This window comes from Phyllobates terribilis, unplaced genomic scaffold (genome assembly GCF_046119375.1).
Source record: "Phyllobates terribilis strain yellow unplaced genomic scaffold, ASM4611937v1 Scaffold_1__5_contigs__length_1240528914, whole genome shotgun sequence".
Taxonomy (NCBI): domain Eukaryota; kingdom Metazoa; phylum Chordata; class Amphibia; order Anura; family Dendrobatidae; genus Phyllobates; species Phyllobates terribilis.
In genome coordinates this window covers 1,097,967,974-1,097,981,512 of record NW_027362761.1, presented here as the reverse complement: position 1 = coordinate 1,097,981,512, position 13,539 = coordinate 1,097,967,974, and the positions used below count along the sequence as shown (strand labels likewise).

Genomic DNA, 13,539 nt, shown 5'->3' with positions numbered 1-13,539 from the left:
TGCCCTGAGCTATTTCTGTTTCATACTAAAATTTCCGGCTCTACCAGAGTTTGCATATAGCAATACCCCCAATTCTGTCTGCAGAGTGTAGGAGCTTCAGAATACCGACCTCTGAATGGAGTGAGACGAGGGGCTCTAATATAGGCTCTCCCCCACGCTCACACAGTACAGGATACCATATACAGCTCGTCTATTCTATAACAGCACCAAGAGGAGAGGGTTTTTTTTTTTTTACAGCCTAAGACTGTGATCTCTCATCCAGCTGCAAAAGAGCCAACATTCACAAAAATGCACAAGCACGTGGTCTATTACAAGCCCTCTCTGAAAGGAGAGATTGCACCAGCATTTATGAAACCCATTTCCACACTAAGAATCCCAAAAGTGAATAACTCTCACCAGTTCTGGAAGGAACCTGTCCCTGTGTCATGTGTTTGCCAGAAAGAAGATCAGGGTTCCCATACACACTAGATGACATTCATCCATCAATTTCAGTGGGACTGGCAGACCATCTAAGGTGTGTGGGGTTATCCCGATGTTCTTATGATGTAGAAAGATTGGGCATACTGAAAATTAGCATGCCCAGTGCTTTGTTCTTAGGGGAGATACCCACCACCACCAGAGGTAACAGGCAGCAGCTTATTTTCTTCATATGTTTGACTCTGAAACACTCATTCAGAGAAAAACATACTTTAAAAGCTGCGGGGACTAAGTTGCTTCTCCCCACCTGCTCCTCTTGAGTGACGGGTCTCTCCCTGTGTGCGTGTAAAGGGGAGATCTGTCAGTCATTGGCAGTGGGCGGGGAGAAGCCAAAGAGTCATATATAAATGGTTGAAATCATACAGCCAGTGCCTGATACATGCTGCCTGTGTATCAGCTGTCACGTTCTCTTTTAGAACACCTTAAGGTGGGGGAGGGTTTGCCAACAGCTTATGAAAGTGTGTTGCCAGGTTAAGAGGGTTTTCTAGGGCTCCTTAGTTCTACATTAGGAGCTGTGTTAATGATGAAGGAGTAAATGCTTTGTGTGTTAGAGTTCACAAGACACGTGGAGAAGATATCTGTATGTTGTAATCGCACATAATGAAAAAAATGTTTTCTAAAGGGAATCTGTCAGCAGGTTTTGCTATGTAATCTGAGAGCAGCATGGTGTAGGGGCTGAAATCTTGATTCCAGTGATGTGTCACTTACTGGGCTGCTTGCTGTCACTTTGATACAATCACAGTTTTCTCTGCTTCAGATGTAGCAGTTCTCTGAATGCTGAGCTGTGTTTAACCTTGCCCCCACCGATGATTGGCGGCTTCCTGCGTACACTGTGCATAGGCAGAAAGATGCCTATTAGTGGTGAGGCGGGGTTACATAGAGCAGGAGAACTACATGACACAAGACACCTAGTCCTGTAGTAATTATAGATTCATAAGGGAACATGGCTCACAGATTCCCGGTGGTACACACAATAAAAATTAGCAGTAAGTAACATGACCTATAGCTCTGGAACCATATGGCGAATTTGAAAACAACAACAACAAATCAGACTACTCAGGGGAGCAGCAGGAATAAAACAAGACCAAAAACTGGTCATCTTTGTCTTGGTGGCAGGTCCTCCTTAAGAGCTATGCTTCGCTCTCTAGAGTCTTAAGGCTGGCAGAACTAAAGGGCTATGCTCTGGAAAGTGCAGTAGTCCAGGGGCGGACACAGACAGTAGAGGGCCCCTGTGTAAGATCAGTATATAGTCGCAGGAGCGGACACAGACAGTAGAGGGCCCCTGTACATGATCAGTATATGGTCCCAGGAGCAGACACAGACAGAAGAGGGCCCCTGTGTAAGATCAGTATATGGGCCCAGGAGCAGACACAGACAGTAGAGGGCCCCTGTGTAAGATCAGTATATGGTCCCAGGAGCAGACACAGACAGAAGAGGACCCCTGTGTAAGATCAGTATATGGTCCCAGGAGCAGACACAGACAGAAGAGGGCCCCTTTGTAAGATCAGTATATGGTCCCAGGAGCAGACACAGACAGAAGAGGACCCCTGTGTAAGATCAGTATATGGTCCCAGGAGCAGACACAGACAGTAGAGGGCCCCTGTGTAAGATCAGTATATGGTCCCAGGAGCAGACACAGACAGTAGAGGGCCCCTGTGTAAGATCAGTATATGGGGCCAGGAGCAGACACAGACAGAAGAGGGCCCCTGTGTAAGATCAGTATATGGTCCCAGGAGCAGACACAGACAGTAGAGGGACCCTGTGTAAGATCAGTATATGGGGCCAGGAGCAGACAGACAGAAGAGGGCCCCTGCGTAAGATCAGTATATGGGCCCAGGAGCAGACACAGACAGAAGAGGGCCCCTGTGTAAGATCAGTATATGGGGCCAGGAGCAGACACAGACAGAAGAGGGCCCCTGTGTAAGATCAGTATATGGTCCCAGGAGCAGACACAGACAGAAGAGGGCCCCTGTGTAAGATCAGTATATGGTCCCAGGAGCAGACACAGACAGTAGAGGGCCCCTGTGTAAGATCAGTATATGGGCCCAGGAGCAGACACAGACAGAAGAGGGCCCCTGTGTAAGATCAGTATATGGTCCCAGGAGCAGACACAGACAGTAGAGGGCCCCTGTGTAAGATCAGTATATGGGCCCAGGAGCAGACACAGACAGTAGAGGGCCCCTGTGTAAGATCAGTATATGGGGCCAGGAGCAGACACAGACAGAAGAGGGCCCCTGTGTAAGATCAGTATATGGGCCCAGGAGCAGACACAGACAGAAGAGGGCCCCTGTGTAAGATCAGTATATGGGCCCAGGAGCAGACACAGACAGAAGAGGGCCCCTGTACATGATCAGTATATGGTCCCAGGAGCAGCCACAGACAGAAGAGGGCCCCTGTACATGATCAGTATAATGGGCCAGGAACAGACACAGACAGAAGAGGGCCCCTGTGTAAGATCAGTATATAGTCGCAGGAGCAGACACAGACAGAAGAGGGCCCCTGTGTAAGATCAGGATATAGTCGCAGGAGCAGACACAGACAGAAGAGGGCCCCTGTGTAAGATCAGTATATGGGCCCAGGAGCAGACACAGACAGAAGAGGACCCCTGTGTAAGATCAGTATATGGGCCCAGGAGCAGACACAGACAGAAGAGGGCCCCTGTGTAAGATCAGTATATGGGCCCAGGAACAGACACAGACAGAAGAGGGCCCCTGTGTAAGATCAGTATATGGGCCCAGGAGCAGACACAGACAGAAGAGGACCCCTGTGTAAGATCAGTATATGGGGCCAGGAGCAGACACAGACAGAAGAGGGCCCCTGTGTAAGATCAGTATATGGGCCCAGGAGCAGACACAGACAGAAGAGGGCCCCTGTGTAAGATCAGTATATGGGCCCAGGAGCAGACACAGACAGTAGAGGGCCCCTGTGTAAGATCAGGATATGGGGCCAGGAGCAGACACAGACAGAAGAGGACCCCTGTGTAAGATCAGTATATGGGCCCAGGAGCAGACACAGACAGTAGAGGGCCCCTGTGTAAGATCAGTATATGGGGCCAGGAGCAGCCACAGACAGAAGAGGACCCCTGTGTAAGATCAGTATATAGTCGCAGGAGCAGACACAGACAGAAGAGGGCCCCTGTACATGATCAGTATATGGGGCCAGGAGCAGACACAGACAGAAGAGGGCCCCTGTACATGATCAGTATATGGGGCCAGGAGCAGACACAGACAGAAGAGGGCCCCTGTACATGATCAGTATATGGTCCCAGGAGCAGACACAGACAGAAGAGGGCCCCTGTACATGATCAGTATATGGTCCCAGGAGCGGACACAGACAGAAGAGGACCCCTGTGTAAGATCAGTATATGGTCCCAGGAACAGACACAGACAGAAGAGGACCCCTGTGTAAGATCAGTATATGGTCCCAGGAACAGACACAGACAGAAGAGGACCCCTGTGTAAGATCAGTATATGGTCCCAGGAGCAGACACAGACAGAAGAGGGCCCCTGTGTAAGATCAGTATATGGTCCCAGGAACAGAAACAGACAGAAGAGGACCCCTGTGTAAGATCAGTATATGGTCCCAGGAGCAGACACAGACAGAAGAGGGCCCCTGTGTAAGATCAGTATATGTTCCCAGGAGCAGACACAGACAGAAGAGGGCCCCTGTACATGATCAGTATATGGGGCCAGGAGCAGACACAGACAGAAGAGGGCCCCTGTGTAAGATCAGTATATGGTCCCAGGAACAGACACAGACAGGAGAGGGCCCCTATGTAAGATCAGTATATGGTCCCAGGAGCATACACAGACAGAAGAGGGCCCCTGTGTAAGATCAGTATATAGTCGCAGGAGCGGACACAGACAGAAGAGGGCCCCTGTACATGATCAGTATATGGTCCCAGGAGCGGACACAGACAGAAGAGGGCCCCTGTGTAAGATCAGTATATGGTCCCAGGAACAGACACAGACAGAAGAGGGCCCCTGTGTAAGATGAGTATATGGGGCGAAGAGCAGACACAGACAGAAGAGGGCCCCTGTGTAAGATCAGTATATGGTCCCAGAAACAGACACAGACAGAAGAGGGCCCCTGTGTAAGATCAGTATATGGGCCCAGGAGCAGACACAGACAGAAGAGGGCCCCTGTGTAAGATCAGTATATGGGCCCAGGAGCAGACACAGACAGAAGAGGGCCCCTGTGTAAGATCAGTATATAGTCGCAGGAGCAGACACAGACAGAAGAGGGCCCCTGTGTAAGATCAGTATATGGTCCCAGGAACAGACACAGACAGAAGAGGGCCCCTGTGTAAGATCAGTATATAGTCGCAGGAGCGGACACAGACAGAAGAGGGCCCCTGCACATGATCAGTATATGGTCCCAGGAGCGGACACAGACAGAAGAGGGCCCCTGTGTAAGATCAGTATATGGTCCCAGGAACAGACACAGACAGAAGAGGGCCCCTGTGTAAGATCAGAATATGGTCCCAGGAACAGACACAGACAGAAGAGGGCCCCTGTGTAAGATGAGTATATGGGGCCAAGAGCAGACACAGACAGAAGAGGGCCCCTGTGTAAGATCAGTATATGGTTCCAGAAACAGACACAGACAGAAGAGGGCCCCTGTGTAAGATCAGAATATAGTCGCAGGAGCAGACACAGACAGGAGAGGGCCCCTGTGTAAGATCAGGATATGGTCCCAGAAACAGACACAGACAGAAGAGGGCCCCTGTGTAAGATCAGGATATGGTCCCAGGAACAGACACAGACAGAAGAGGGCCCCTGTGTAAGATCAGTATATGGGCCCAGGAACAGACACAGACAGAAGAGGACCCCTGTGTAAGATCAGGATATAGTCGCAGGAGCAGACACAGACAGAAGAGGACCCCTGTGTAAGATTAGTATATGGGCCCATGAGCAGACACAGACAGAAGAGGGCCCCTGTGTAAGATCAGGATATAGTCGCAGGAGCAGACACAGACAGAAGAGGGCCCCTGTGTAAGATCAGTATATGGGGCCAGGAGCAGACACAGACAGAAGAGGACCCCTGTGTAAGATTAGTATATGGGCCCAGGAGCAGACACAGACAGAAGAGGGCCCCTGTGTAAGATCAGTATATGGGCCCAGGAGCAGACACAGACAGAAGAGGACCCCTGTACATGATCAGTATAATGGGCCAGGAGCAGACACAGACAGAAGAGGGCCCCTGTGTAAGATTAGTATATGGGCCCAGGAGCAGACACAGACAGAAGAGGGCCCCTGTGTAAGATCAGTATATGGGCCCAGGAGCAGACACAGACAGAAGAGGACCCCTGTACATGATCAGTATAATGGGCCAGGAGCAGACACAGACAGAAGAGGACCCCTGTGTAAGATCAGTATATGGGCCCAGGAGCAGACACAGACAGAAGAGGGCCCCTGTGTAAGATCAGGATATGGGGCCAGGAGCAGACACAGACAGAAGAGGGCCCCTGTGTAAGATCAGTATATGGTCCCAGGAGCAGCCACAGACAGAAGAGGGCCCCTGTACATGATCAGTATATGGTCCCAGAAACAGACAGAAGAGGGCCCCTGTGTAAGATCAGTATATGGGCCCAGGAGCAGACACAGACAGAAGAGGGCCCCTGTACATGAACAGTATATGGGGCCAGGAGCAGCCACAGACAGAAGAGGGCCCCTGTGTAAGATCAGTATATGGTCCCAGGAGCAGACACAGACAGAAGAGGGCCCCTGTACATGATCAGTATATGGTCCCAGAAACAGACAGAAGAGGGCCCCTGTGTAAGATCAGAATATAGTCGCAGGAGCAGACACAGACAGGAGAGGGCCCCTGTGTAAGATCAGGATATGGTCCCAGGAACAGACACAGACAGAAGAGGGCCCCTGTGTAAGATCAGTATATGGGCCCAGGAACAGACACAGACAGAAGAGGGCCCCTGTGTAAGATCAGGATATGGTCCCAGGAACAGACACAGACAGAAGAGGGCCCCTGTGTAAGATCAGTATATGGGGCCAGGAGCAGACACAGACAGAAGAGGAACCCTGTGTAAGATTAGTATATGGGCCCAGGAGCAGACACAGACAGAAGAGGGCCCCTGTGTAAGATCAGTATATGGGCCCAGGAGCAGACACAGACAGAAGAGGACCCCTGTACATGATCAGTATAATGGGCCAGGAGCAGACACAGACAGAAGAGGACCCCTGTGTAAGATCAGTATATGGTCCCAGGAACAGACACAGACAGAAGAGGACCCCTGTGTAAGATCAGGATATGGGCCCAGGAGCAGACACAGACAGAAGAGGACCCCTGTACATGATCAGTATAATGGGCCCAGGAGCAGACACAGACAGAAGAGGACCCCTGTACATGATCAGTATATGGTCCCAGGAGCAGCCACAGACAGAAGAGGGCCCCTGTACATGATCAGTATATGGTCCCAGAAACAGACAGAAGAGGGCCCCTGTGTAAGATCAGAATATAGTCGCAGGAGCAGACACAGACAGAAGAGGGCCCCTGTGTAAGATCAGTATATGGTCCCAGGAACAGACACAGACAGAAGAGGGCCCCTGTGTAAGATCAGTATATGGTCCCAGGAACAGACACAGACAGAAGAGGGCCCCTGTGTAAGATCAGTATATGGGCCCAGGAACAGACACAGACAGAAGAGGGCCCCTGTGTAAGATCAGGATATGGTCCCAGGAACAGACACAGACAGAAGAGGGCCCCTGTGTAAGATCAGGATATAGTCGCAGGAGCAGACACAGACAAAAGAGGGCCCCTGCACATGATCAGTATATGGGCCCAGGAGCAGACACAGACAGAAGAGGACCCCTGTGTAAGATCAGGATATAGTCGCAGGAGCAGACACAGACAGAAGAGGGCCCCTGTGTAAGATCAGTATATGGGGCCAGGAGCAGACACAGACAGAAGAGGACCCCTGTGCAAGATTAGTATATGGGCCCAGGAGCAGACACAGACAGAAGATGGCCCCTGTGTAAGATCAGTATATGGGCCCAGGAGCAGACACAGACAGAAGAGGACCCCTGTGTAAGATTAGTATATGGGCCCAGGAGCAGACACAGACAGAAGAGGGCCCCTGTGTAAGATCAGTATATGGGCCCAGGAGCAGACACAGACAGAAGAGGACCCCTGTACATGATCAGTATAATGGGCCAGGAGCAGACACAGACAGAAGAGGACCCCTGTGTAAGATCAGTATATGGGCCCAGGAGCAGACACAGACAGAAGAGGGCCCCTGTGTAAGATCAGGATATGGGGCCAGGAGCAGACACAGACAGAAGAGGGCCCCTGTGTAAGATCAGTATATGGGCCCAGGAGCAGACACAGACAGAAGAGGGCCCCTGTGTAAGATGAGTATATGGTCCCAGGAACAGACACAAACAGAAGAGGGCCCCTGTGTAAGATCAGTATATAGTCGCAGGAGCGGACACAGACAGAAGAGGGCCCCTGCACATGATCAGTATATGGTCCCAGGAGCGGACACAGACAGAAGAGGGCCCCTGTGTAAGATCAGTATATGGTCCCAGGAACAGACACAGACAGAAGAGGGCCCCTGTGTAAGATGAGTATATGGGGCCAAGAGCAGACACAGACAGAAGAGGGCCCCTGTGTAAGATCAGTATATGGTTCCAGAAACAGACACAGACAGAAGAGGGCCCCTGTGTAAGATCAGAATATAGTCGCAGGAGCAGACACAGACAGGAGAGGGCCCCTGTGTAAGATCAGGATATGGTCCCAGGAACAGACACAGACAGAAGAGGGCCCCTGTGTAAGATGAGTATATGGGGCCAAGAGCAGGCACAGACAGAAGAGGGCCCCTGTGTAAGATCAGTATATGGTCCCAGAAACAGACACAGACAGAAGAGGGCCCCTGTGTAAGATCAGAATATAGTCGCAGGAGCAGACACAGACAGGAGAGGGCCCCTGTGTAAGATCAGGATATGGTCCCAGGAACAGACACAGACAGAAGAGGGCCCCTGTGTAAGATCAGTATATGGGCCCAGGAACAGACACAGACAGAAGAGGACCCCTGTGTAAGATCAGGATATAGTCGCAGGAGCAGACACAGACAGAAGAGGACCCCTGTGTAAGATTAGTATATGGGCCCATGAGCAGACACAGACAGAAGAGGGCCCCTGTGTAAGATCAGGATATAGTCGCAGGAGCAGACACAGACAGAAGAGGGCCCCTGTGTAAGATCAGTATATGGGGCCAGGAGCAGACACAGACAGAAGAGGACCCCTGTGTAAGATTAGTATATGGGCCCAGGAGCAGACACAGACAGAAGAGGGCCCCTGTGTAAGATCAGTATATGGGCCCAGGAGCAGACACAGACAGAAGAGGGCCCCTGTACATGATCAGTATAATGGGCCAGGAGCAGACACAGACAGAAGAGGGCCCCTGTGTAAGATTAGTATATGGGCCCAGGAGCAGACACAGACAGAAGAGGGCCCCTGTGTAAGATCAGTATATGGGCCCAGGAGCAGACACAGACAGAAGAGGACCCCTGTACATGATCAGTATAATGGGCCAGGAGCAGACACAGACAGAAGAGGACCCCTGTGTAAGATCAGTATATGGGCCCAGGAGCAGACACAGACAGAAGAGGGCCCCTGTGTAAGATCAGGATATGGGGCCAGGAGCAGACACAGACAGAAGAGGGCCCCTGTACATGATCAGTATATGGGGCCAGGAGCAGACACAGACAGAAGAGGGCCCCTGTGTAAGATCAGGATATAGTCGCAGGAGCAGACACAGACAGAAGAGGGCCCCTGCACATGATCAGTATATGGGCCCAGAAGCAGACACAGACAGAAGAGGGCCCCTGTGTAAGATCAGGATATAGTCGCAGGAGCAGACACAGACAGAAGAGGGCCCCTGTGTAAGATCAGTATATGGGGCCAGGAGCAGACACAGACAGAAGAGGAACCCTGTGTAAGATTAGTATATGGGCCCAGGAGCAGACACAGACAGAAGAGGGCCCCTGTGTAAGATCAGTATATGGGCCCAGGAGCAGACACAGACAGAAGAGGGCCCCTGTGTAAGATCAGGATATAGTCGCAGGAGCAGACACAGACAAAAGAGGGCCCCTGCACATGATCAGTATATGGGCCCAGGAGCAGACACAGACAGAAGAGGACCCCTGTGTAAGATCAGGATATAGTCGCAGGAGCAGACACAGACAGAAGAGGGCCCCTGTGTAAGATCAGTATATGGGGCCAGGAGCAGACACAGACAGAAGAGGACCCCTGTGTAAGATTAGTATATGGGCCCAGGAGCAGACACAGACAGAAGAGGACCCCTGTACATGATCAGTATAATGGGCCAGGAGCAGACACAGACAGAAGAGGACCCCTGTGTAAGATCAGTATATGGGCCCAGGAGCAGACACAGACAGAAGAGGGCCCCTGTGTAAGATCAGTATATGGGCCCAGGAGCAGACACAGACAGAAGAGGACCCCTGTACATGATCAGTATAATGGGCCAGGAGCAGACACAGACAGAAGAGGACCCCTGTGTAAGATCAGTATATGGGCCCAGGAGCAGCCACAGACAGAAGAGGGCCCCTGTGTAAGATCAGGATATGGGGCCAGGAGCAGACACAGACAGAAGAGGACCCCTGTGTAAGATCAGTATATGGGGCCAGGAGCAGACACAGACAGAAGAGGACCCCTGTGTAAGATCAGTATATGGTCCCAGGAGCAGACACAGACAGAAGAGGGCCCCTGTGTAAGATCAGTATATGGTCCCAGGAGCAGACACAGACAGAAGAGGACCCCTGTGTAAGATCAGGATATGGGGCCAGGAGCAGACACAGACAGAAGAGGACCCCTGTGTAAGATCAGTATATGGGGCCAGGAGCAGCCACAGACAGAAGAGGGCCCCTGTACATGATCAGGATATGGGGCCAGGAGCAGACACAGACAGAAGAGGACCCCTGTGTAAGATCAGGATATGGGGCCAGGAGCAGACACAGACAGAAGAGGACCCCTGTGTAAGATCAGTATATGGGCCCAGGAGCAGACACAGACAGAAGAGGGCCCCTGTGTAAGATCAGTATATGGGCCCAGGAGCAGACACAGACAGAAGAGGACCCCTGTACATGATCAGTATAATGGGCCAGGAGCAGACACAGACAGAAGAGGGCCCCTGTGTAAGATCAGTATATGGTCCCAGGAGCAGACACAGACAGAAGAGGGCCCCTGTGTAAGATCAGTATATGGTCCCAGGAGCAGACACAGACAGTAGAGGGCCCCTGTACATGATCAGTATATGGGGCCAGGATCAGACACAGACAGAAGAGGACCCCTGTGTAAGATCAGTATATGGGCCCAGGAGCAGCCACAGACAGAAGAGGGCCCCTGTGTAAGATCAGTATAATGGGCCAGGAGCAGACACAGACAGAAGAGGGGCCTTGGCAGTCAGTCATAATAATGTACACCTCTCGGACCCCTATGGGGCTGCACAGGTTGCACCAATGAATTAGTCCCTATAGTTTCCTGCACTTTTATCTTTCTCATCTGATAGGAAATAAATAGGGCAATATATCAACATTAGGAAATTGTAAATAATCCATCCCTATAGACTAACATATAAGTGACTGTAGGGTGAAGCTCTAGGACTTCTGGTTCTCCTGCAGCCTCCAGTGATGTGTGAACACTGCCTGATCTTCGTGTTCCTCCCTTCTCCTAAGTGTGAAGTGGCTGAAACTCATTAAGTATTCATTGTGTGAGTGAAACCTGCAGCCAGGAGGCTGTGATCACAGCTCACCACCAGCCATGAGGACAATGAGAGCTTTGAGGAACAGCCCGCACTTCCTAATCCAATGGAGAGTGTGAGCTCCCCCGAGCAGAGGACAGGATTGGTCGGGGCTCAGCAGTTACAGCTTGAAAGCCTAAAGGAGCCGAGCTGTGCTCAGCAAGTCTAGGAAGTGGCAGTTACATCCATGAGCAGTGGAGACCCCCAGACATGAAGGCCAGGCTGCAGAGGCTGATCTCCATCCACCTGGACACAGGGCAGGAGAAGGAGAATAAGGTGAGGGGCATGGCAGTCTGCTGCCAGATCTGTGCCCTGGGTGAGCATGGCAGACTGCTGGGTGAGGGGCACTGCTGGGTGAGCATGGCAGTCTGCTGGGCTCTGCTGCCAGATCTGTGCCCTGGGTGAGCATGGCAGTCTGCTGGGCTCTGCTGCCAGATCTGTGCCCTGGGTGAGCATGGCAGTCTGCTGGGCTCTGCTGCCAGATCTGTGCCCTGGGTGAGCATGGCAGACTGCTGGGTGAGCATGGCAATCTACTGGGCTCTGCTGCCAGATCTGTGCCCTGGGTGAGCATGGCAGACTGCTGGATGAGGGGCTCTGCTGCCAGCTCTCTGCTCCCTCAGGCTCTGCTATCAGGCTGTCCTGGGACTTGGGTTTCCCTGAGAATCTTCCTGAACTTTATTTCATTCATGTGTTCCTTATTTCCCCTCCCTTGTATCTGCAGCTGTGTCAGTGCTGATGTAGCAGAGCTGACTGTGTCTAGGGGATGTTTACATGACTGTTTACATATTATTGTTGCAATTTCTACCATAAAAGGGGTTTGGGGATTCTGCAAATTGTTTTGGAGATTAAATGTAAAACTGAGAACTTTCATATATATGAATCTGTAAAAAGTATTATGTCACAGGGGCTGAAAAGTGACGGTGATGGGGGGGGGGGGGGGTCTCAGGAGCTGGACTCCCCCCAGAGAGCAGCATTCTCTTTTTTTTATGAGTCCCTCCTTTAACTTTATTCTTGTCCTTTTCTGTTTCCAAGTGGGTGTGATATGAGACGTCCATAACAATGCCGTGTGACTGGTGGCCAAATGCTGCACACTATGCTGAAGATTTGTTCCTAGCGATGCTGGCCGGGGCTACTATAACCTGTGATGTGCTAGGATGGATATCAGGTCGTCGTGTTAAAGGAGTTGTCCGGAATATAAATACTTTTGTAAATTGCTCAGATTACTTTAAAAGAAATATTAATCGTATATCCCTGGGATGCGAACCTGGTTCCTGCTGGTCTGTGCCAGAAAGGCCCACTAACTTAATCATTAGCTGACGCGGGTCTCCACGGTGGCTGGTGATCGGCCGCGACCTGGGTGAGCATTTGCAAAATGTTACCTGTGTGCGTTCGAGAGCAGAAAGCACATAACAGCGGGGCCCAGAAAACCTCTGGAAAAGGATCTGTAGGGGGCAGTAAGGGCGGATATAACCAGCAGATTTACCCCTAAACCAATAACCGCACCAGGTAGTAAAGATGTCAAATGAACAGGCTTTAAAAATAAATCTGTCAGCAGGTTTTTGCTACCTAATCTGCGAGCAGCCTCATGTAGGGTCAGAGCCCCTGATTCTAGCGCTGTATCACTTACTGGGCTGCTTGCTGTAGTTTTCATAAAATGAATGAAGTCTCATCTACTGCAGTTCTCTGCTGAGCACTGTATAACCCCTCCCACACCACTGATTGGCAGCTCTGTGTACACTGTGCATAGGCAGAAAGCTGCCAATCAGTGGTGGGAGCAGGATGAAAAGAGCATATGAATATGGAGGATTACATGGCAGCAGGTTTGCTAGACCTCTAGTGATCTACTACAGTTAAAACAGTGTCTTTTTAAAAATTTTATCAAAACTACAGCAAGCAGCCCACCGATCAGTGAGTAATTGTCATTAAATGTAAACATACTCTTAGTATGAAAGCATTAAGGGAAGGAGTCCTCTGTGTAGAGAGACAGCACGGACTGTGTCTGATGCTGGGCGTGTTTTTCTTGTTCTCCTTTCTGCATTGTGTTGTCTCTGTTCATTGTTGTAATTATTATTGCTTTTGTTACATTGTAACTGGAGAGAAAACAGTAGTTCACTTTGCACCTAAAGGGGTTGTCCAGCTTACAGGTCTGCAGTTGCTCTGTGTGACTACAGACTTGTGACTCCTCACTTTGGGTGAGGACTCTACGGTGCCGCACTGGTAGCGGGCGACTATATGACCCATCTCCCGAATCAGAGTTGGACCGGATTGATGCTAACATCAGAGTCT

General features: G+C 51.0%; 1 protein-coding gene across 8 annotated transcripts in view; it reads left to right on the top strand.

Annotated features, from left to right (window-relative positions):
- The window catches only part of TBC1D1 (TBC1 domain family member 1), a 241,533-nt gene that overhangs the window by 63,572 nt on the left and 164,422 nt on the right, over positions 1–13,539 (top strand). Inside the window, exon 1 of one of the 8 annotated variants that reach the window (XM_073646168.1) lies at positions 11,240–11,529. The exons of 6 other annotated variants lie outside the window; for them this stretch is intronic. In XM_073646168.1, the coding sequence (XP_073502269.1) occupies positions 11,464–11,529 (66 nt within the window). In that variant the 5' untranslated portion in view covers positions 11,240–11,463. Of the gene's footprint in view, positions 1–11,239; positions 11,530–13,539 lie in introns of those variants that run through there. One more of the 8 variants, XM_073646182.1, reaches the window with a different exon arrangement.